The sequence below is a fragment of the Aedes aegypti genome, chromosome 1 (assembly GCF_002204515.2).
Source record: "Aedes aegypti strain LVP_AGWG chromosome 1, AaegL5.0 Primary Assembly, whole genome shotgun sequence".
Classification (NCBI taxonomy): domain Eukaryota; kingdom Metazoa; phylum Arthropoda; class Insecta; order Diptera; family Culicidae; genus Aedes; species Aedes aegypti.
In genome coordinates this window covers 207,253,131-207,278,022 of record NC_035107.1, presented here as the reverse complement: position 1 = coordinate 207,278,022, position 24,892 = coordinate 207,253,131, and the positions used below count along the sequence as shown (strand labels likewise).

Sequence of the window (24,892 nt, the reverse complement as noted above, 5' to 3'; positions counted from 1 at the left end):
GGTCAGTATCTAGCCGGGCAACATAGAACACGACGGGTGGTCCTCCTAGGAGGTGGCGCATAAGTCACTCGTTTAAGAAACCAGTCCGGAATCAGGTAGCAGACTCCTTGCCGCCATATGGCCGCTACAATATATCTCCGAGAAAACGCCAAACAAGATATTTATTGAATCTGTCCAGGACTTGACTAGAAAACACTTAAGGACTTCCAAGAAATTTGTGGCAAAGGTCGACGACTAGAAATGTGGTAAGACCTTTACGAAAAAAGCCAAGTATCTTTTATGGATTCCACTGAAAATCTTTTTGGCAATCCATTAAGTACCTTGTCAGCTGTTTTTCAAAACTGGTTCAATTTCGATTACCGGAAGGATTCTTGGTTCCATCAATAATTTACCATGAACTTGAATGAAAATCTTACATCTTCTAACCTATAAGCTTGGCGGGAATCCAAGAACCCTTCTAGGATTTTTTAAGGATCTCAATGATGTTCTATACGACTGCTCAATACCTGTGATTTTACACAGCACTAATAATTTATTTGAACATATTATAACGTATCACATTTGATATTCAATAATTATGAAACTTATATGCTCTATACTCATACGAATGAAATGCCGAATCAGTCCCCTGGCTGGACCATGACCTAGAGAATGCGATGTGTTCGATACATATATCGGAACCATTTGTTATGATCTGGAAAAATAAGAAATAAATAAAATAATCACAATGATTTGTATTTTTTTTAAAGTAAGGTGCCGTAGCCGTGGGTGACGAAAATCATGTAGTTGAGGTTCTTTGATTCATAAAGACTCTAAATATAAATGAATGAGGTCGTTTATATTTTTAGACGGACTGCCTCCAATTATAAGCTGAGATTATTTTTGCGCAAAACTCCAGAAAAAAATATAGAAAAAATACGAAATATTCTGTGATAATTTTCATTTTCATTTTGCAGCGTTTGGTGGGGCAACAAGAGCGCAAGTCAGTTTCAAAGTCGGGGGCAGGGATAGGTAATGGCCGTAATAGTCTATGCGGACCACTTGAACACCATCGGAAATGATAGGAAGGGTTGGGGTAGGGTATAGGAAATTGGAGAAGACTTGACACAGTAATGCTATTTATGCTGCAAAATGTAAATGTGCTGAGAGCAATTTAATTTGAGTTTTCAAGTTTGGTTTGATTTATTAAAATTCCAAACAATTGTACAAGTAAGAAAGAATGAGCTGATCGCTTTATAGAAATTTAATAAACAACAAAGTAATAACAATATGAAAGTGATGCTAAGAACTGCTGATGGCACGATGTGACGCTTTAGGAGCTTTTGACAATTATTGAACATTACTATAAAGAACGCAATTCAATCGATGGTGACAACTTTACAAACTTTATCTGTGTTTATCATGTACAGATATAAAATTATAATTCAGTTCACTGATTGGCGGTGCTGATTTATATAAAAATATTTGTTATTATTCAAATGAAATGTGTTACTTACTCATGATGTTAATACTTCCCTGACCAGAATTATTCTGTTTTGAGCATCCTTTTCGAAGCTATTCTATCCAGTTATCCATTGACTGCTTACAATTCTGAAATTTTTCTTATTGTGCATGCTCATGCATTATATTAGTAATGATCATAATCATGCAACAGATAAGAAGGTGAGAAAGAGAGAATATAGGAAAAGTGATTAGTAATGAGTAATTATGTAGTTTTGTTAGAATAATAAACTATTAAACAGCACTAATGAATAGCTTAAAAAATGACATTACAGCATAGCTGAGCCTTTCGGATCATAAGACCGATGTATAAAAATAATTTGTTTCGAAATTGTCCGCGTGGTCTTCTAGTGCCCCTATTAGATCAGAACCAGTCATAGACATACATACCGAATGCTCGCCATGACCCTATGACCAACATTTGTATATGTATAGCCTTAGCTGATGTGGCTTTTCTAATAGGTAGTTCTTTCACTCATTGATTGTCTTCAAAACCTTGTCAAGTATAGAAAATTGATTTTATTTCATTTATTGCTACATTGAAGCTACATTGTACTTATTGAGTATTAGGTATTATTTTATGTTTTTATCACTATTGATATTATCAAGGCCAGAATTCCCAGTGAGTGATGAATTTTATAGTACCAGAACACCATAGAAGATCGCTAAACATTACCTAATCATGGAACGGCTTTTTGCTCTATTATTTTAAGTAGATGCCATTGATCTTCCTTTGCTCTTATCCGCAACCCGGTGCACGCGCCCTGTTGGTTTTCGAAAACCTCACAGAAGATTACAAACCGTCAATGGCATTCCCAATTACTACCCCACATTGCACATTCAAGGGTCTGACTGTGCTCCTAACCCACCCTCAGTTTGTAATCTTCTCGCCAGTTTGAAATTGTATTTTCCCGAAGTGAAATTAATGTTCATGAGTGATAGCCGTACTATGCAGTAGTTTAACAAGAATCTTTAGGTCAGAAGACAAATTCTAAATTTTGTAATAAAAAGGTTGCCATTGCTTTGAAATTCATCCAACATCTAATCAAAGCTACTAACAACAGCGATCAATTATCAAAACTCATCGCTCCCTGGAAAATATAATCCCAAGCCCAGGGACGAAATATTCTGTGATAATTTTGAATGATTATTGACACCCAGAGATTATGGGAGATTTGAGACTTTTGAATCATACAGAAGATGTGTTGGACAATGTTAATTATTATAATTATTAATCTTAATTATTTGTTAATACATTTGATGCTTTTCAATATTGGCTGTGCAAGCGCTTAGATTAGATTAGAAAATGGACATATTATGCTATGTTCAATTGCGCATTTCTTTCACAACTGGACTATCGCATGAGTTCTTACAAGTGCGGAAACGTTAAGAAAAGAGCGCGATGACAATAAATTGACTCGGTGTCCTTAGCGGACTTACGTGCCTATTCTGCGCGGCGTGTGAGGTGACACGAGTCGAATGAGGTGACAATTGTCGATTCGCTCCCATTTGATTAACATTAGTCGTCTCACGTCACTCGCGGTGAGAGCGACTCGTCTCGACTCACACGCCGCGCAGAATAAGCACGTTATTCTTCCCAATCCAAAGAATAAGTGCTCTGAAGGCACCAACATGATTCAATAAAACCCCGCACTTGTATTCGCATTTTCGCACTGGAAGCTTCGTAGTCCAGTAGTGAATCAAAATAATTCCTTGATTTAAACCGAAACTCCCTGAGAATTACAGGTTTTCTTCAAGTTCAAAAATGTTCGAAGTGAAAGGCAGAACATTTAATATATGTAGTTTCCCGATGGTACTCGACCTATTGGTTCCGTTCGATGAATAGGTCTGTTTCCTCCGTTTGGCGTGATGTTTCGAATGGGATGGATGGATACAGGCTGAAGCTCTTGTCCCACATCCCAGAAACCGGCAAACTCGGAAGCCGGAGCACAAAATCTGCTGCTTCATTATATATATGAGGAAATCCTTTGGATGAGCCAGATCGGAAGCTGGTGCACTGGACGTTTGTGGTACTCGACGATAACTGCCTCCTTTGGGAATCGGGCCGTTTTATTCTGCCTGAAAAAAACAGGAATTAGTCAATACACGAGTTTCTCGGATAGGCCGAAGGATCGCTACACAACTGTAAATGTATTTAAGAACTTACTTTTCGTAATATTTTCACGACAGAAACCACGAAAAACGCGTAAAAGCACAGGAGAAAAACGCGAACGCGGACTCCAGCTACATCGCCAAAACAAACATGACCGAGGAAAAGTTCGAAGAAAAACAAGTTCAAAACTGTTGATGTAAACAAAAACAAAACGCGAAACTGAGAAAAGGGGGCGAAGAAAAATTATGAGATTATGAAAACGTCAAATCGCGGCGTGGGGTACCGGGGTCGTTCACACTCTACAAACCGTTCTCCCGAAAAAATCGGTAGTTTCATATTGATTGTTGGTAACACGATGAAATGAGTGTTTTTTTTTTTTTAATTTGGATAGATCAATGGTAGGTATAATTTATTTCCCTCTAGTGTTCTGATTATAAAGAAACAATTATTTGATTACAGGATTCTTTTGCTGCCATATACATCCCGTATGCATGTCAAAATCGCTAAAAGTAGATGTCAGTTTGCTAGGCTAGGAACATCAACGTAAACCAATTAATTATGCTCCCGCACCTGAACAATAATTATTTGCAAATATTTTATTCAATAAAAGTTATGTTTATGATAATGTTTGTTTAGTTGATATTTTTATAAACGAGAAGAAAATATCAAATAGAATTTTCATATCTGGAAAAAGAGTAAATTTTACTCTGTTTCTCAGAACAAATGTTTTGGATAGTGGGTAAAATTCACTCGTTGATCTGACGTACAAGCCGTTTACTCTTTAAAGAGTAAAGGCCCTTTACTCTTTTTATGAGTTAAACTAGTTTCTCTCAAAAAGGGTACTTTTTTACCCTTTAAAGGGTACTTTGGTCTTACAGTGCATAATATAAACAATAACAATTCGACAACACACAACATAACAATGGTGTGTCCATTCAACATAAAAGTAGTCTCGAATGCGAAGGGCGTCGATTGAACATACACTAAAACAAATATATTCAACAGTTTAGTAGTATACTACTTATAAGATGCACATTATACAATAAAAAATATTTTGAACCTGATAAAAAAGCCCCCCTTTCCTAACAAGTTGAATGAAGCTGTCAAAAATGTAAGAAGTCACCCTACGTGTATTTATACCGAAATCGTAACTACACAAAACAATTCCGCGGAATTTTCAGAAAAATTTCGTTTCGTTTCGAAACGTTCCGTGAGGATTTGAATTTCATATCGGTTTTTACGGAATATTTCAATTAGGGTTCATTCATAAATTTCATAACGCCAAAAATTGTCATTTTTGACACCCACCCACCCCCTCGTAACGCTTTTTGTATGAATATTTTACAAATTTTGTATAAGCTGTAACACCTCAAGGACACCCACCCACCCCCTAGAGCGTTATGAAATTTGTGAATTTTCATTTTGAAAACTCCGCATATCGTTTCGTTTCGTATCGCCATGGATAATACTCATATCGCATACCCTTATTCAGACCAATGGACTATCCAAATTCATAGGAACCAATTATGAATATTTGCCACAATAAATCGGGTTGAAATTCATAGCTTTGCCTTATGAAGCGATAATTTGAAAACAAAAAAAGCACGGCAGCCTGGAATCGAGCCAGGGACCTTGCGTTCGATAAGCCCGTGCGTACACCACGCGCCTATCGACGCCTTGATGCGAGTTAGCATACATATAGCGTTTGTATTGCTATAACCGTTCCACCTTTCATAAGGCAAAATATATATTGTACGGAGATTTCCAGATTGGACACGGCGGTTCTAAACCACCGTTCCTCAAATCGCCGTCCAAATCGTCGGTCGATGAAAGAGAGAGATGTATTCGAAAGCGACATTTTTGTATACACCGTTGCCGTTGGTGCAACACGTACGCGAGATTGCCTTTTCACTACCACGATTTTTGTGTGGTTTGTTTTGATTCCTTTTAGACAATTTTTTTATGTTGCTTATGCTACGAGCTGGAGGGAAGCATATTTTGAGGGGCGTTTTGATGCATATTTGGAAAATTTTATTTTGGTAAAGTTTTCAATTACTTAAATTTCCCCGCATAAACAAGAACTATATCAGTACAGTTTCCTGAAAGGTCCACAACAATTTGCAACAATATCTGAAACATTTTGGTTACAATGAAAAATAACAATATGTCCACCATACCCGAAACGTTTTTAACAATTCGGTAAATAGGAAAATCACAATGCGGGGAATAGGCGGTTAAGTTATGTAACCATTTGAAAACGTCGATTTTCTCGAACAAAATTTCTCATCAACAGTTTCCCAAAAGGTAGATATACTGTCCATTTTCTGGCAAAATTAATGTAAGCCAAATAGTTTTGATACATTTGAACCATATGTTTCTAAGGGAAATAAATAACGTATGCATAATTATTGAATTGTATTTTTACCCTATCCCATACTGGTATGTAAGTGTTATACCATAAGAATCAAATATTTGAATTGAATTCATTAAATAAGAAATGATGAAACAAATCAATACGTGAAGAGAAAAATAATGTTTCAACTTGATCAACTATTTACTCAAATCATCATAGTTCTTTAAATAACTGGATGTTGTCCTTCCCGTTGGCACCATTTCCGTTCCACACCAGCAAACCGTTGTCCATGTAGAGCCGGGCCATCTGATGCCGCTTCTTGGCTACTTTTTCGTTGTACAGTTTGGTGAATTCCTCCTCCATCCGGCAAGCGGCATCGATTTTGGTGCGCAGTTCCTACGGGGATTGGGTTTGAACCAAACATCCAACAGATTGGCGAAATAAATGTACTAACTGGGTTGATCGCAGTCGTCATTTTTTGATGTGAATTGCTGTTTTGTAAATATAATTTCAACTTAACTCGACTGTTGTCCTTCGACGGCAATCGGCGATTTTTTCTACACTCAACGCTAGATTGTCGCTCACAAATACCAACAAAATGTAACTATTTGTCGAACTGTTAAAATGTAGTTCAATATTGTCAAATGCAAATGTGTGAGTGTGTTGCACAAATTAAAACAAAAACAATTTGCCGAATGGTGGCGTAATGTTTCCACCATATCTTGCTTGAATCCAACCCATATAATTTAACAATATCAGAGCAGTATCATATATTGTTACTGATAGGTATGGGTTAATCATACTGTTTGAAATGGTGAACAGCTTTGAAGTCCATATGGTTATACATAAAAGCAACTATTTCTGATACATTAACCGTACCCGTTACAAGATGTTTATTGTTCTTAAAGTAAGACAAACTGTATTTTGCTGTACGGGTCAATCAAATATTTAGAAATGTGTTCGAAACTGGACTTCAATGTAATGGATATATCTAGAATCGTCTATTCACAGATGTTTTATGTGAATTGTGAATAACTGCGAGCCACAATCCTATTGAGTTAGTGGATATTCATATCGCTTGAATGTATTGGAGTGCCCCTTGAAATTTACCGCTGATTTCAAACCAGCTGAAGCAATATCCCTTCAAATCCATCTTCCAAGAAAATTCACAATATAATATATAAATTCGAAACATATTCATACAAAATGTGTTACGATGGGGTGGGTGGGTGTCAAAAATGACCATTTTTGGCGTTATGAAATTTGTGATAAACCCTTGATGAAAACATTGTCAACATAAAAGGGCCCATTCACAAATTTCATAACGCTGAAGGGTTAAAAATATCTTGAAGATGTAAGAAGTTTGGAAAATGGTCATACAAAATACATTACTATGAGGTAGGTGGGTGTTCAAAATGGCCATTTTTGGCGTTATGAAATCTGTGAATATACCCAAACTTTTTCGTTATAAACCTAATTTTAAAAACGGCCAATAACCGCTTTTCCCGCAAATCATTCATTGGCCCAAATTTTGAAATTGGTCCTTTAAGCGTAGTATGCACCTGAAACGTAATGCGCTCAAGTAAAATTTCTCTTTTTTACCAAAGTAATTTTGACAGCCGATACAGTATGAGCAAAGTGTCACTTTTACTTGCGGAATAATTGAGCGGCACATTTTTCCGTACGGAAAAGTGACAGCTCCATTTGATTTGTACAGCTGGCGTTACCGACGTTATGAAATCAACTCTACTTCTCAGCAGCGTACAGCTCAAGTAATTTCGGTAGCGGAATCATTCCTTGACCGTTTCTTGTCCTATCTTTTTGCACAGTACTTATGATCAGCGTACCGGCCATTAGAATTTCAACGCAAAAAAAAAATGCGATTCCTTACACCCCTCGTTTCAGTCGATAAAGAAGGCTGATTTACTCCGACAATCATCAAATGATTGCTGATGACTGTCAGTTTTGGTCTCTCGTCTCAACTGTCATCATTCGCGAATCTGACAAAAATCAAAACATTCGTGCGTTCGACGATTTCTAGCGTCATAAGCAGCGGCTCAAATAAAATTTGTCTTATTACAGTTAATTACAACAAAATTCATTAAACGCTTAAGTGATTTGAACAACTCAAAGTTTGCTCTATCTTTCAAAACATAATTTTGTTCGCTTCGTCATTAGAATGTAAGAAAAACACCTTTCGATGGGATGACGATCCGATTCTAACCAAACTTCCAATTTCAACAGGGCCCTCGCTAAACCAAAATCCGAGCTGACCCCGGAGGAGCTGGCACGCCAAGAGGAGGAGGAATTCAACACCGGTCCGCTCTCGGTCCTGACCCAATCAGTCAAGAACAATACTCAGGTTCTCATAAACTGCCGCAACAACAAAAAACTGCTGGGACGAGTCAAAGCCTTCGATCGGCACTGCAACATGGTCCTGGAGAATGTGAAGGAAATGTGGACCGAAGTGCCTCGCACTGGCAAGGGCAAGAAGAAGGTGAAACCAGTGAACAAGGATCGCTTTATCTCGAAGATGTTTTTGCGAGGCGATTCGGTGATTTTGGTACTTCGGAATCCACAAGCCACCGCTGCAGGAAAGTAATTCTAAAGACACTTAGATTAAGGATTAACTCTACTCCGCATATACTTTTAATAAATGTGTATTTCCATCCCATTGAATTGGAGAATAAACTGAATAATTGAAGACGGTACGTAAAACGTGTGTGAATGATTATTCCCTCTCGGCGATTGCGTTCAGATGAACTTCGATTTCGTCCTCGGTGAGTGTCCGGAACTCGGGATTATCCTTGCTAACTACGCCCAGTTCGATCTCCGACGGTTTGAAGTCCACGGCCAGCACGGTGGACAGACAGGTGATGGCCATCTGGATGGCTTCCTTCTCGTTGAAGTCGGTCTTCTTCTTCAGCTTCTTCTCCAGATAACTGTTGGCCTCGGTTTGCTTGACACCGACGGAAATGGCCCGGTAGCCGCAGTAGTACCCGGCCGGATCGGTTTTGTACACACAGGGGCCGTTTTCATCGTCGTACGCAATCAGAACCATGCCTAGATGGGGAGGGATGAGTGTAGAATTAGAATTTTGGTTGAGAAACGTCGTTAGCAGGCTAAATCGAGGCAGGATGAGGTCACATAAAAAGTAATTGTCCCAGGACTGGTAGCAAGAATGTTTTTAGACTTCAGGTCACAATTTTTATGCATGTCTCTACTACCTGAAAAAATCTGGAATTATCAGGGAATGCACAAATTATGTCACGCTCCGAGGGGGTCAAGCCAAGCGTGACAAGCCTTACAAAAATTTCGGAGGACTCATACAAAAAACGTGACAAAGAGGGGGGGTTTCAAAAAAGTTTGAATTTAACGCGACATAATTTGTGTACCATCCCTAACAATCATACAAAATTTCCTGAGGCACTAATTTATCATAGAATATGTTCATGACAAAGGATTTTCGCGTCAAATGCCCCCAAAAAATTTCGGCTGCGCCGCTATTAAAAAGCTTCTTGGGTTGTTCTGTGAGGAACTTTGCGACTTTCAATTTAAAATGTTGAAACAATCAAATTGTCAATTTCAGGTCTGGTAGCGGGTCTCATTTTAGAGACTTCGCGCTTTGTATCATAAGGGTGTAACTGCAATGATCGATTTCTCTTTATCGATTTTCTCTTTAGCTTATAACTTGACCAGGCAACTGTTTTTGACTGCTATTTTTTATTGAATAGAAAATACTGCATCCTTCGTCATGTTGCATCGTAAAATGTTATGAAAACTTTTTGAATGTCGTGTACTAATCTAAAGAGAAAATCGACGAAGAGAAATCGATCACTGCAGATACGCCTGTACGATACTAAATGCGAGACTTTGACCTTCTTCTTCTTCTTCTTCTTGGTATTAATGCCCTGACTGGGACAAAGCCTGCATCTCAGCTTAGTGTTCTTATGAGCACTTCCACAGTTATTAAATGAGAGCTTTCTTTGCCAAAGTTGCCATTTTTAGCATTCGTAGATCGTGTGGCAGGTACGATGATACACTATGCCCAGGGATGTCAAGGAAATTTCCATTACGAAAAGATCCTGGACCGACCGGGAATCGAACCCAGATACTTTAGCATGGCTGTGCTTTGTAGCCGCGGACTCCCACTCGGCACTTCGGCACACGTGATACTTGTATCGCATCTCCGCATTGAATGTGCCGGCTCATATGCCGACTTCGCTTTTGGAATTTGGCCTAAGATTCGGCAGGGGTGCGGCAAAGGGTAAGCATCACGAACAGTTCTTTCATTAATCTTGCGCGCATTCAAACAGTGCCGAACCTTATGAGGTTTGACGACTGGTACACAGTTTAGTGACCAATCAGAGTTACTGGGTTCGATGATACCTGCGTCGAGCAGTCTTTGCAGCTCTACGGACACCAAACATTGTGTTTTTGGAGACATGATGAGGAAAAGTCTAGACGCAGACAATCCGAGCTTCCTAGTGGAAGTCGGCAGCCAGTAGTGAGTGCGTCGCTGACTAGTCAAGCTCCTCCAACTCTTCATTCCTCTTTCCTTTGACAGGGTCAGAGTTCTTCGGAGGCGGCCGATCACTAGCGTAACCTTCTCGTGATCACAAAGCTATCTCTCTGCACAGCCGCAGCCTTCTCCAACTTGGCATAGCTATCTGCAGAACAATTCTTCCATTCATCCACAAGTCACCAATCCGTGGCTAGGGTTTTCAGCTGCAGGTTCTGTACCATTTTCAAATCCGACCCTAGGGGATTCGGCCTTGAATAGTGGACAGACTTCAAATCCGTGGCTAGGGAATCCGATTCCGAGCATCATTCAGCCGGCTTATTCATGGAGCAATCCTACAGGGAGTTCAGCCCTGCCTTTCCTTCATCTAATTGCGTTTCTTTTAATCCAGTTCCGTCTGGCAATCAGGTGCGTCACACCAAGATCAAGGGCTGAAGTTGAACCAGTCCGTTGGAATGGTTCATGCGATGGCTGTTGCTGAACATGCTACGGAAGCTGAACTGTTTGATTCAGCGATTCACCTTTTCAAAGGTCCAGCACTGCAATGGTACATGACCATGCGCTCTACAGGCCGGTTAGTCAACTGGCAGTATTTGGTGCTAGAGCTCAGGCGGACGTTTATGCACCCTGACATAGACACCTTCATAAAAATGAAGGCTTATCAGCGTCAACAAGCACGCAATGAAACCTTCCTTCAGTTTTACCACGTAATGGAAGAGTTTTTTGGGACAATGAGTGTTCCTTTGTCGGAACACGAAAAGGTCCAAATACTTCTTCAGAATATGAAGATTAATTATAAGAAGCAACTCAATTTCATACCAGCACAGATTTGACATTGGAATTGAATATTTGAATTTTGGTGCGTTGACTAATCTGACTGTTCTTATTGCTTAAGCTCGCAAAAGCAGCCTTCTTGATCCGTGCATCTATGTCGATCTTGGTAACGCCGTCAGACGCCAATTGGCTACCAAGATATTGGAAATTTTCGACGTTCTCCACTGTTTGCCCGGCTACTGTAAAGCGGGGAGGGCTGACCGTGTTTATATCCAACGATTTGGTCTTGTTGACGTTGATGTTGAGACCTGCCGCTGAGGAGCGTTCGGCAAGATCATCGAGCTTACTCTGCATATCAGAGCACCGTTGAGCTAGGACAGCAATATCATCAGCCAAATCGAGGTCATTTAACCTTCCTTAGTCCCTAACAAAAAGTTACAAATTGTGACATAGGGTCGTTTTCGACCCGAAAGTTTTAACAGCTCGCAAAAATCAGAGAAGCGACAATGAGTGCGTCAGCGAGCAGAACGGCAGTGAATGACGCACCGTGAAAGGTCAAATGGAGAAGAATACAGTACGTAAGGAGAGGAAGCGGCAAAAAAAGGAATCGAAGAAGAAAGAAAAGCGATGATCACCTCGCGAGAGGTTCAGGGGCGATGCTCTTGTCATTGAGGCAAGCGACAAGACAAGCTACGCGGCGATTCTCAGGAGAGTGAGGGAGGATCCAGAGCTGAAGGAGCTAAGTGAAAACGTGGTGAGAACCAGGCGCACCCAGAAAGGTGACATGCTCTTTGAGTTCAAAAAAGATCCGTCGATCAAGAGTTCGGCCTGCCGAGAGCTCGTCGCGAAGTCGCTGGGCAACGAGGCAAGCGTGGAAGTCTTATCCCAGGAGGCAGTAGAATGTAGAGAACTGGACGAGATCACAACAGAGGACGACGTGAGGGGTGCAGCCAAAAAACTCGTCGAGGCTGGTAAGATCAAGGTGGGATGGTCGGTTTGCCCGCTGAAACTGATCCCTCGGGAGACAAATTCGGTGGAGAGATGCTTCAAATGCATGGATTTCGGCCACCGGGCAATAAACTGCAAAGGCCTGGACAGGTCCGAACACTGCAGGAAATGTGGTGAAAAAGGTCACGTTGGCAGGGACTGCCTGAAGACACCTAGGTGCATGCTGTGTAAGGTGGAGGAAGGTAATGCCCATACGGCGGGTGGCTTCAAATGCCCCAAATATCAGAAGGCGAAGGCAGGGCAGTAATGATGATGAAGATAACGCAGGTGAACCTCAATCGTTGCGACGCCGCACAACAACTGTTGTGGCAGTCGACAACAGAAACAAAGTGCGACATTGCGATCATTGCAGAACCGTATCGGGTTCCTCTCGATAACGGCAATTGGGTAGCAGACAGAGCAGAGACGACGGCGATCCAAGTAATGGGCCGATTCTCTATCCAAAGTAGTCGATGGCTCATACGAGGGTTTCGAGATCGTTAAAATTAACGGAATCTTCGTGTGTAGCTGTTACGCCCCCCGAGGTGGACACTGGAGCAGAACACTCAGATGGTGGATGTGCTACAGTTTGCTGCAAGCTCTAGCGAAGCTCGACGTAAGGCTGTGCAACGACGGTCTCACTAGCACATTTCGCAAAGACGATAGGGAATCCATCATCGACATGACCTTTTGCAGCCCGTCGCTGATCACCAATATGAACTGGAGAGTTAGCGAAGTTCACACCCACAGTGACCATCAAGCGATCCACTACTGCGTTGGCCAGAGAAGTTGTGCAGGATGGCAGAGGAGGAACGGAGAACGAAGGTGGAAGACGAAGCATTTCGATAAGGATCTTTTCGTCGAAGCACTCCGAGCAGTAAGCGATGCTCCAAACACGGATGCAGGAGAGCAGACAGAAGCGTTGGCGAGAGCGTGTGACGCAACTATGCCGAGAAAATAGGGTCCTAAAGCCCTGTCCCAATTTTAGTGCCAAACGCTTAAGTTTAGGCCAAAAGTACATGTTTACTCAATTTTCTAATGTTTTCCGTTGGTTTAAGCCCAAAAAACATTTTTTTAGATTTTGTCACATCCTTTGGCTTAAACTAAAATTTTGGGTGTATTTTGTTTTCCGTGTCCCTTGCGAAATGTCAGATAGGAACAACCCCAGTGGTCGAACTAAAACCCATGTGGTGTTTTTGTCGACTAAGCGAACGTCAAACATGATCAAAAGTGTCAATGTTCATTTATGAACCAAATTTTTAAATTGAAGTTTAAACATGTTATAGCCATTATTTGTGCGGGAAAAATTGCTAAAGTAGTTACAATAACAGGCTTTTTCGTGTTATTAAATAAAAACAAGATTTCATTAAAAATTTTAGGACCCAATTGGAGCCAAGGAATCAACGGCGTCCTGCATACTGGTGGAACGACAGACTCAGCATCCTTCGCGCAGCCTGCTTAAGAGCCAGAAGACGCGTGCAGAGAGCTAGATCCGAAGCCAGCATGGAAGAACGTAAAGTGACCTACAGACTGGCCAGAGCCGCGTTCAAAGGAGTTGTGCCGGGAAGCTGACGGGGCAACGCCTATCGAGTAGTGATGGCGAAGATCAAGGGCCCAGTTACCCCAGCTGAAATGTGTCCCGACAAACTGAAGGCGATAGTGAACGGTCTCTTTCCTACGCATGCCCCAACCGTGTGGCCGCCCACACCGTACGCTGACGTAGAGGAAGAAAATGCCGTTATACAAGTGTCTAACGCCGAGCTGATAACGGCTGCGAAAAGATTGAAGCTGAACAAAGCTCCCGGACCAGATGGTATCCCTAATGTAGCGCTAAATATTTACATTGTAGTAACTTAAGTTCCAGCGAACACTAAACATTTATTGAACGAGAAATAAAACTAGTCTCTGTTAAAATATTCCAGTGCAGCCTTTTTATATATTTCTTCCCAGTGAATTTGTTTTAGCTCCTTTGGTTGCGCATTCCAATATACCACTCCTCTCGTAAAAAACGAGTCATCATCATATATTGCAGTACGATGTAACGGAATAACAAAGTTTAGTGAAAGACGTCCTTGAAGCAGCTTCAGCTTTCGAGCAAGGGCAGCAATCTTGGCGTTCCCAGACATATTCAGCACAGTGTTGCAGAAGTGTCTAGCGGAAGGCTGCTTCCCAGACAGATGGAAGGTGCAGAAGCTGGTGTTACTGCCAAAACCGGGAAAACCGCCAGGAGATCCGGCTTCATATAGACCAATATGCCTGCTGGATACTCTTGGCAAACTTCTGGAGAATATCATCCTCAGCAGGCTGACGATCTACACGGAAGGCGAGAACAGATTGTCGAAAAGGCAGTTCAGATTCCGTAAAAAGACTTCGACGGTGGATGCTATTCGGGCAGTCATCGCGTGCGCGGAGAAAGCGTCCAAGCAGAAGAGGAGAGGCAATCGATACTGCGCAGTGGTAACAATAGATGTCAAGAACGCGTTCAACAGTGCCAGTTGGGAGGCTATCGCCGCAGCCCTACACAGAATGCGGGTTCCCGGATATCTGTGTAAAGTTCTGCAAAGTTATTTTCAGAACCGGGTACTGGTCTACGACACAAACCAGGGACGGATGTCAATTGAAGTCACAGCGGGAGTTCCACAGGGATCCATACTTGGTCCAACATTGTGGAACATGATGTATGATGAAGTGCTAACCTTGTCACTGCCGAATGGAGTCGAGATCGTCGGGTTCGCAGATGATGTCGTTCTTGCGATAACTGGTGAGACTGCGGAGGAGGTGGAGATGCTGACGGCGGAATCGCTAGACACCATTGAATCGTGGATGACTGGAGTCAAGCTGCAGTTGGCTCATCATAAAATAGAGGTGGTGCTGGTCAGCAACTGCAAGGTGGTTCAGCAGTTGAAGATCAACGTCGGAGGTCACGCAATCCCATCGAAGCGCTCTCTAAAACATCTTGGAGTAATGGTCGACGACAGGCTAAACTTCAACAGCCACGTAGACTATGCCTGCGAAAAGGCAGCGAAAGCTGCTAACACCGTAACTAGGATCATGCCCAACATTGGAGGACCAAAAAGCAGCACGAGGCGTCCTCTGGCGACCGTATCATCGTCTATACTAAGGTATGGAGTCCCAGCTTGGGCGGCAGGGTTAGGAACCAAACGTAACCGAGATAAGCTGGCAGGTACGTTCCGGCTCATGGCGATACGGGTGGCGAGTGCCTACCGTACTATATCATCGGAGGCAGTGTGCGTTATCGCCGGAATGATCCCCATCTGCATCACTCTGGCTGAGGACATCGCATGCTACCAGCAAAGGGACACTAGGAATGTGAGGAATACCATTAGGTTGGAAACAATGGCCAGGTGGCAGCAGGAGTAGAATAACTCGGAGAAAGGAAGGTGGACCCACAGGCTCATTCCTAACGTCGGTGTGGACGACCAGAAAGCATGGAGAAGTCAACTTCTTCCTGACCCAGTTTCTGTCAGGCCATGGATGCTTCCGGAAATATCTGCACAGATTCGGACACGCAGAATCTCCACATTGTCCGGCCTGTCCAAATATCGAGGAGACACCGGAGCATGTTATATTCGACTGCCCTCGATTCAGGGATATACGAAGCGAGATGATGCCAGAAACCGCAAGCGTCCTAAATCCGGACAACATCGTGCACATGAAAGCACCTGGTATGCGGTGAACAGGGGAATAACGGCGATTATGTCGTTGCTGCAAAGGAGATGGTGTGAAAACCAGAGAGCTCCGGGTTGCGATCGGAGTAGGCTAGATACTCCGTCGGGGACTAGACCGAGTAGAGCGGGCGTAGCGTAGTATCGGTTAATAGTCGTCGGGGCGCCTGCAAACCGGAAGCCATCCTCCAACCGGAATTGCAGAACCGACCCTGGCACTTGGCCAACCAACGTCGAGTCGGAGTAGGCTGAGTCCACCGCCGGGGTCTAGCTGAGTAATTCGCGAAATAGCATCGGCAAATGGTCGTCGGGGTGCCTGTGAACCGGAAGTTTCCCTCCACCGGAGTCGCAGGACCGACCTCGGCATCTGCCCAGATAGCATCGGATCGGGAGATCTTCCGCCGCCGGGGAAATCTTCGTCGGAGTAAGATAGATCCACCACCGGGGACTACTCTGAGTAGTACGTAGCGTATCACCGGCTTGAGTCGTCGGAGCGCCAGTGAACCGGAAGCCATCCTCCAACCGGAACCGCAGGACCGCTCGCACAGGAGTAGTAGGGAAAGTTTTTTAGTGGTTAAGCACGCCTAACGTGAGTCCCACACCGTGCCAACACACAACAGGCCAGGCTTTTGAAGCTTTTTTGTACCCTACTATAAATAAAAAAAAACACACACACACATCCCGGCACTCCACATATGTTCGTGATTGAGTCGGTCGAAAGCTTTATCGTAGTCAATGAGTACCATATATAGGGACACTTGGGATTCATTGACTTGCTCCAGGATGATACGGAGCGTGACAATATGGTCCACACAGGACGGAGAGTCGCATCGATCTTCTCCTGGATCCGGTTTAGGATCACTTTGCACAGAACTTTGAGACCAATACATACATACATACCAATACATATCGCATACAGTGAGGTCGCCCTTTTTGGGTACCTTCACTAACACGCCTTGCCTCCAGTCGGCCGGAAAAGTCGCGATGTCCCAGATATTGCGGAATAGTTGATGCAACAGTTGAGCGGATATTGCTTGAGCATCTCGGCTGATACGCGATCGACCCCAGAGACTTTGTTAGATTTCATACTTTGGATGGCTGTTTCTATCTCATGCAGTGATGAAGCTTCGGTGTTGACGCGACTAATACGCCGAACCCTAGGCGGAGAGTCCGGGTTTGTACTTGAAAAACTTGTTCAAAGTGCTCAAACCAGCGTTTTAGCTGGTCAGTGGGGTCGGTTAACAGCTGTCCAGCCGTCCAGTCTTTCACAGGCATCGTTATATTCATCTATGCTCTGCTAAGGCGTCGTGAGATATCGTAGAGGAGACGAATGACGCCGGTTGCTGCGGCTTTCTCACCTTCGTCCGCAAGGGAGTCCACCCACGCTCATTTGTCCCGCCTACATGAGCGCATAACTTCCCTTTCTAGAGCCGAGTATCGTTGACAGAAAAGTGCCTTAGCTCCTCTGGTTTTGGCCCACTCTATAGCGGCTTTGGCTTCTCTCCGCTGCTCTATCTTCCTCCAGGTTTCATCGGCGATCCACTGTATTCTCCGAGTACGTAGCTCACCCAGATGATTTTCGCTGGTAGTGGTGAAGGCATTCTTGATGGAGATCCATTGCTCTTCTACGCTGCCACCTTCCGAAATAATAGCACCATGATTCTCCAGTTCTTCGACGAAGGACCTTTTCACTGTGGCACTTCCGGAGACCATGACGTCCCATGACGGACTCATAGCTCGAGTTGTCGGATCCGATCTTCACATTGAAGTCGCCCATGTAGATCTTGATATCACTCTTCGGAATCTTATCTACGACAGCATTGAGTTGACTGTAATAGTTCTCTTTGTCCTGCAATTCGGCAGCTTAGGTTGACGCATAACATTGGACTACTAGCTTACCCAGCGTGGCTAGCCACGTTCCAACGAAATTCAAAGATTGATAATATTTGTTTGACTGCATAATGATGACAGACAAACAGACGTAACACTGACGAAATTTCCATCGACCACTCATTCAACAATCATTTCAAATTCGCTATGTTACAAATCTCACACCCAGAGACGCGCGCATCGTTTTTCTTCACGTTTAACGTTTCACACTACCGCCATCTGCCGGTCTTGTTGCACGAAACACCTTTTCGTGTAACATGCTCACCAGATGATGATGGTGTAAACTGGGCGATGGAATTTGAAGAAATTTGTTCTAACTGTTACGTCTGTTTGTCTGTGATGATGACATGGAGAAAAGATTTCTCTGTTCATAACTATTAAAGTGCACTATGAATAATAAGTTGAGAAGCAAACCCCGTCCCAATGGCTATGTAATGTCAAAAGTAGAGGATAATGGTTATAAATTTATAAGCATAACCCGACATCGACACAAATGATACTAATAATCGCCTAAATTTATGTTCTGATCGTACTACATTGATCACGTGGTCTCAATGTTGTTGTAATGTTCTAATCTACAGCCTTCAATGCTGATGTAGTGTACTGCTGTGAAACATTTCAAAAGTTCCAGATCATTCTTGAAGTAAGGAATATTGCTGAAAATTCTCGAATATTCTGCTAAGAAGCTTCAGCAGTTTACTATAACTTTTGCGTTTAGTGTCATACAGGCGTAGCTGCAGTGATCGATTTCACTTTGTCAATTTTCTCTTTGGATTACTACACGAAGTTCAACAGAACATTTTATGATGCAACATGACGAAGGACGATTAGTTAAAAAAATGAAAGTAGCAGTCGGAAACATCCGCCCGGCCAAGTAATAACCATAAGAGAAATCTATCACTACTGTTACACCCTTATGATACTGAACGCGAGAATGCATTGTCGTTTTTTTTTTTAATTACAGCTGTCATGGAAATATCGAGAACAGGAATACTCTATTAGGGGCCATCACAGTAACCATGAAATTTTGTTTATGGTATGCTTCCATGAGTGGATATCGAATCATGGAACATCGACTTATAGAGGTTTTATTATCCATTTAAAAAAAATTCTCGGATATTTGGAGCACATTCATCTAATTAATGTTCATCTTGCTTTTGCATATGCATGACCGAACTACAACTTGCTTGAAGTTGGTTTGTTTACGTTTTAATCACCGACCAAGTTCCTCAAAACGACAATGGTGGAAAGTTCGAGAATATTTTACGGATTGGGAAGAACAATTTTTCAAATGGTCTGTCGAAAAGCTGTTATAGTGCTCCACCATTTTGCAATTGTAATGTTCTAATACTCAATTAGACGATTATAGTGCTATTGAAAATGCTGCTGTAGTGCTCAATGAAACTTTTCTGTGAAACATTTCAAAGCGTTACTGACAGACAGACAACTCTGGCATTTTATATATATGATGGTAAAGTTTCGAACCCATGTTCCAAATCTGTCGACGATTATTCTCTTATTTATAGGTTCCCACACTTCATAAGCGCGGCGTAAGCTTGGGCGCTAAGCAGAAAGTCAACTCCACTGTGCCGAGGAGCGTGTTCACCTCGCAGGCCAGAATATAGCAGAATCTGTCCCGATGGTATTCTGTGTTCTCCAAAGATTGGCCAACAGACTTCACTCAGTCGTAGAATCTCGAGCTTCATGCGACACGCCTCGTTGGCGAGTTGTGCCAGTTTACCCTGCTGGGCTAGGGTTAGTACGTTCCATGTTCCAATTCGTGTCCATTGTTTCGCGCTTTCGCTTCTTTTTTGTGCCATTATAGATATTTACATTGTAGTAACTTAAGTTCCAGCGAACACTAAACATTTATTCAACGAGAAATAAAACTAGTCTCTGTTAAAATATTCCAGTGCAGCTTTTTTATATATTTCTTCCGATTGAATTTTTTTAGCTCCTTTGGTTGCGCATTCCAATATACCACTCCTCTCGTAAAAAACGAGTCATCATCATATATTGCAGTACGATGTAACGGAATAACAAAGTTTAGTGAACGACGTCCTTGAAGCAGCTTCAGCTTTCGAGCAAGATTGGCAGGCTCACTACGATGAAAAATTTTCCAGAACTGCAAACATGCTCTCATTTCATAAAATTGGCGAGAAGGACAGCTAAGAAGATTTCTTTGGAGATTTCGAACAGAAGTGTAGCGATTCAGATTATAAACGCAGCGGCGACAGTCATTTAGTGCTACTTCCAGCTTCGAAAACATGGCCATGCTCATTCCGAGCTGTACGACATCGCCGAAGATGGAGTATGTTAACAACAAGGACTTGAAAAGCTGAAGCTTGATGTTTTAAGGCAGGTCTGACGTAGTGGCACGCAGAGTACGGAGGCCAGCATACACTTTTCCACACTGGATTGATACAGCTTTGTCCCAAATCAAGTTACATTGGAGAATAATGCCAAGGTTGTTCGCATAATCGGTCAATTGTTTCCCTTCAACGGTAAGATGCGGGATTGGATCTCATTTTGCAAACGTCAATTCAGAGTCCAGCACCACTCACAGAACTTTCACGATAAATCATGGTTCCATGCGGTTTGTAGGGGAAGTGATGGCAAAATTAACAGGGGTGGTAAAACGAACACCGCGCCTCTTACGAAGGAAAAACACATTTCATTGAATTTTTATCACGCATGGACGTTTTAGGGCATACATCGAAGTGTTTGGGTTAATACAGAGGTTAATTGCAGTAAAATATCATCGAAAACTAAGATTGTAGGGAACCACGTAGAAAACTGACGTAACTTTTAGCTTGAGGTTTTTCAGTGAGGTGAATATTGGTATGCTATGATGTCAAATTTGATACATTTAAATTTATTTTTGAATGGGTTACAATCCTTAATGGATATATTTGCGGATATGCAATGCAAATTTCCAAAAATGTTTGTTTTGCTCACGTTTTTTTTTTTGCATGGTGTTCATTTTACCCACATACAGCTGGAAATGATAAAAATATGTGAAATTTTGGCTATTTCAGTCTAAATTCGTATCGCTGCTAAGATAACATTTCTATTTTAGATGTTGTGCGATAGAACTGTACAAATTCCTTGTTTTTCGATCAGAAACAAGATGATATCCTTAAGGTGTTCATTTTACCACCCCTTCCCCTATGCGATGATAACTGGATCCCGAATTTGTGCAAAAGGAAATGGAGGATCATTTGTCTGGATTGACGATTATCCTGTTTAAAATGCACCATTCCATGGTATCCAGATCTTGTTGAAGGTTATTTGCATCCGAGGTAGAGCGAACCGTTCCTTAATGCAATGTAAACCGGGAACATAGTTATTATTTTAAAAAAGGGAAAATAGCATTAGTTAAAGAAAAGTTGAACACACATTGAATTGGAATGAGCAGGTGTTCAATAAGCTTTAAAAAAAAATCTGATGGAATTCCATCTGGACGCTACAATCGAAAAAAATCGTGGACTGTCAGGCCAATGTCTCTCACTTGTTCATACGAAGCGAACAGAAAGGCCCCAAACACGTTAACAAAAATCATGTTTACATAAAAAATGGCCTATGCTTGGTTGAAAATCAAAAAAGGTTCGAGCATTAAAACTCATTTTGTTTTACATTTGGAAGTTCTCAGAATAAAATCGATGATTATCGTGTAGTTATAGTCAACCGTCACTCAACGTGCTGAAAATCACATTGATTGATTTTAATTCTGAGAAATAGGAATTGATACCTACTGTAGTGAACAATTTTTAGATAGAATTTCCCTAAAACTACGGTCTGAAGTACCCTTTTGAATTGACTCGAGAAAGGTCGGAGAAATTCCTATAGGTCTATAAATGAAATTCTGAAGGAGCCTAATGATGAATCCAAGGTCGAATATTTTTAGGGACTCTTAAGAATTCTTAATAGATTTCTTGGAAAAATTTTGGAGCAATTCATAAGATGAACCATGGATGAACTAATGAAAGAATAAGTACATATGAAAATAACTGAAGAATTAGCTGATCAAATAGGCGCGAGAACTCCTTGATGAATAATTGTAGGAGTTCCTGGAAAATCCCTTAGACAATTGCTACAAAAACACTGGAATTAAATTTTCTTGGAAGAACTACTGTAGGAATCCTTGGAACATCTGCTGTAAATCGATGGGCGAATTGAAGGGAAAATCTCTGGAGGAAATCCTGGTATAGCGTTTTGTAAAATTGAGTGATCCGTTGTGGAAATTCCTAGTTAGGTTTTTCGAATCAGGAATCACTGCAAAGAGAAAACCCAGTTAAAATAAAAAGGAGATTTTAGAAATCTTTCATTAAAACGTATTCTTTTTAGTAACTTGCATTTAAACAGAGACCAAGACTCTAAATAGAGACCTGCTACCATTCCAGTGTATAACATACATTATTCTATTGGATATGCTAATATGGATTCTTTCCTTATTCTTCAAACTAGGAATACCTAGGTATAACATTTGAGTAGACCCACATTGCGGAAACTCCAATCAAGACAGGCATCAGAATGGGAATACTTACTGCACCCGAGCGGTCTCATTTCGGCGTTCTGTGTGTACACCTGCGAAATGTCGGCCATCCTCCGGCAGAGCACATCGACCGGCATGTCGTAGCCGTACTTGTAGCGCCAGTTGGCCGCCTCGTAACGGGCCCTCTGCACCTGAGACTTCGAGTCCGCGATCCGGCCAGTCATCACGCATCCGATGTTCTTCGTAAGACGGTACAAATGGGTCACCGTGGTCGGATCGATCAGCTTGTCGGGGATTTTCTTCTGGGTAGCCACCACTGCCACATCTTTTCCCTTGAGAGCAATCGACGTCAGACCCTCCTGATTGATTGCCTTGAAGGCGTATTCTACCGGAGAAAACATATTCCATGATTCCCGATTCCACAATCGAATTGCTTTGTCACTTCACTTACCAACTTGATAGAGGCGACCTTCCGGGGAGAAAATCGTAATGTGACGATCGAAACCGGCGCTACTTCCTCGGGACATGGTTGCGGGGGAGAATAATCAAACAACCGAGTAAAATTTAATTGTATTTCACACCAATTTTACAATTTTTACGGATTTATTTTGCGGCAGACGGATTGATACACAATTTTCTGCTGAGCAGATAGTTTGGTTTGAGCAGGCTTACCAAATGTACCGCCTCACGACAGTATTTCGACGGCTGTCATCAACTTCTTCCCACGACAGCCTTTTGAATGAACTATCCATGACAGCCTACCATGAGGTGGTCATGTGACATGCAACGATGCTGTCTTGTACAGCACACAGCAGTTCAATCACATTGCCTGTACTGCGTTCGTTTGCCGATGACAAGCGCGGTTGTTCATTCATAACATGTCTTTTACACCCAAGCGTCGTACTGGCAAAATGAATATGCAGTCGGGGCCCCTCGCGTTCTGTTTTCGAGCAATGTCATACGTCACGCTTAAACTTTTTTACTCGTATTTTTTGAATCTTCAAATTGTTTGCTCTGCGTTCACTAGACTATGCACTCACAAGATAAACATAGTTTTAAACATAATCATATTATTAATGATTTTCAAATCAATCTACTCAAATTACGTTCATATTCACACTTTTGTACAATATTGTAATCTTATGTGCAAAATGTTTAGCGTGAATCTCAAATTTCATGACAGCCCACGACAGCATTCTCGCGACAGCTGCATCAAGTAGCCGAAGACTGTCACAGCCATTGGGTGGCTGTAATGTGAAACAGTTCGTACGGCTCGCTACGGCATGATCACGGATGCTGTCAGCTGAGATCGTTAGGCAACGACTGTTTCTATACAGCCAACATTCATGCGTGTGTGTCTGGTTGCCATTACTTTCCATGTTTGATGCGAAACGTACAGCAGCAAGAGGCAGTGAAAATACACAGCGACTGTCGGCTCGGTGTTTTCGGCTGCTGTCGTGTCGAGGCTGTATTGGAAGCCTGGGTTGAGTTATGACAGCGATGAGTTTGTTGATTTCGTTTTGACTTTTGGGTCGTGAAACGGTGTCGGAGTTCAGCTCGTTGTGAGAAGTGAGTGTCGGAAAAAAATGATACGAAAGGACTGTCGGCAAAGAAGAAAATATTTATTGACAATACTCGCGCAATTTTTCAAAACGGCCTATCTAGCATTTCACACATTTCAAGTAAATCGAGCTTGAAGGTTGTGAAAATATATTTTGAAACTGTATCAAAATGAAACAATTTTTCCCCACTGTGTTGCTTGTAGAGGGAAGCAGTGTAATAGAGTTCAACGTATGAAATGAAATTTTGTAAATTTATTTGGAAATTACACTGAAATCTATAAAAACATCAGATAGGAAGTTTTGACCAAAAATATGTACATAGGATAAATCACATAGGTCGTTCTGTTTCAACAATTGTTTCATTGGACATTCATTTCGGTCATTTTGTTTCAGTTATAGTAACATCGGACATTTTGATTTGAGCACACAAGCATGTTTTTTTTTCATTTCCACGTGCGTTGAACTGCTTCAACATTCAAGTTGAACTGCTCATTTTGTTGCGGTGTGATAATCGCAGGCACCAGCTGTGCTTTGTTTTGATTCATTTGAAGAAGGGACGAATGACCTTCGGGTTAAAGTTTCTCACGAACAACAACAATTTGATTAATTCAATGCCACGCCGTCACTTTTTCCCCTCCGTCTATGTGTCCTATGTAACAACAGAAGGAGGGGAAACGTTCAGCTGTATTTGGGACTTTGGGTTCATTCACAAATTTCATAACGCCGAAAATGACCATTTTTGATACCCACCCACCCCCTCGTAACAATTTTTGTATGAATATTCTACGAATTTTGTATGAGTTGTAACATTTCGAAGACACCCACCCACCCCCTTACGCGTTATGAAATTTGTGAACAGGCCCTTTTTGCTTTCTCACTGTTTCTCTCTCAATATTCCCCCCGTTTCAATGCTGGTTTCGCCCACACTTTTTCGTGTGTGAGTTACCCACTGCACGACGGGTGGTGACGACTGTGTTCCATTCGGCACCAACCGTCGGCCCAAACAAGAA

The 24,892-nt window shown here is 42.0% G+C and overlaps 2 protein-coding genes and 1 long non-coding RNA gene across 3 annotated transcripts; 1 reads left to right on the top strand and 2 right to left on the bottom strand.

The window, feature by feature from the left end:
* Positions 1-496: 496 nt before the first annotated feature.
* LOC110674602 lies at positions 497-3,878 on the bottom strand. Its single transcript, XR_002499030.1, has 3 exons — positions 3,668-3,878; positions 3,323-3,579; positions 497-694 (listed from the first exon to the last, which is right to left on the bottom strand). It is a non-coding gene; the product is annotated as an uncharacterized LOC110674602 (long non-coding RNA).
* A 4,086-nt stretch (positions 3,879-7,964) lies between these two features.
* On the top strand, positions 7,965-8,684 carry LOC5572581 (probable small nuclear ribonucleoprotein Sm D2). Its single transcript, XM_001654040.2, has 2 exons — positions 7,965-8,147; positions 8,211-8,684. Coding segments are annotated over exons 1-2 (360 nt in total). The 5' UTR covers positions 7,965-8,145; the 3' UTR covers positions 8,569-8,684.
* LOC5572582 (proteasome subunit alpha type-6) lies at positions 8,611-23,165 on the bottom strand. Its single transcript, XM_001654041.2, has 3 exons — positions 22,772-23,165; positions 22,373-22,705; positions 8,611-9,029 (listed from the first exon to the last, which is right to left on the bottom strand). Exons 1-3 carry the CDS (start codon positions 22,845-22,847, stop codon positions 8,698-8,700), a joined length of 741 nt encoding a protein of 246 aa, XP_001654091.1. The 5' UTR covers positions 22,848-23,165; the 3' UTR covers positions 8,611-8,697.
* Between the last annotated feature and the right edge of the window lie 1,727 nt (positions 23,166-24,892).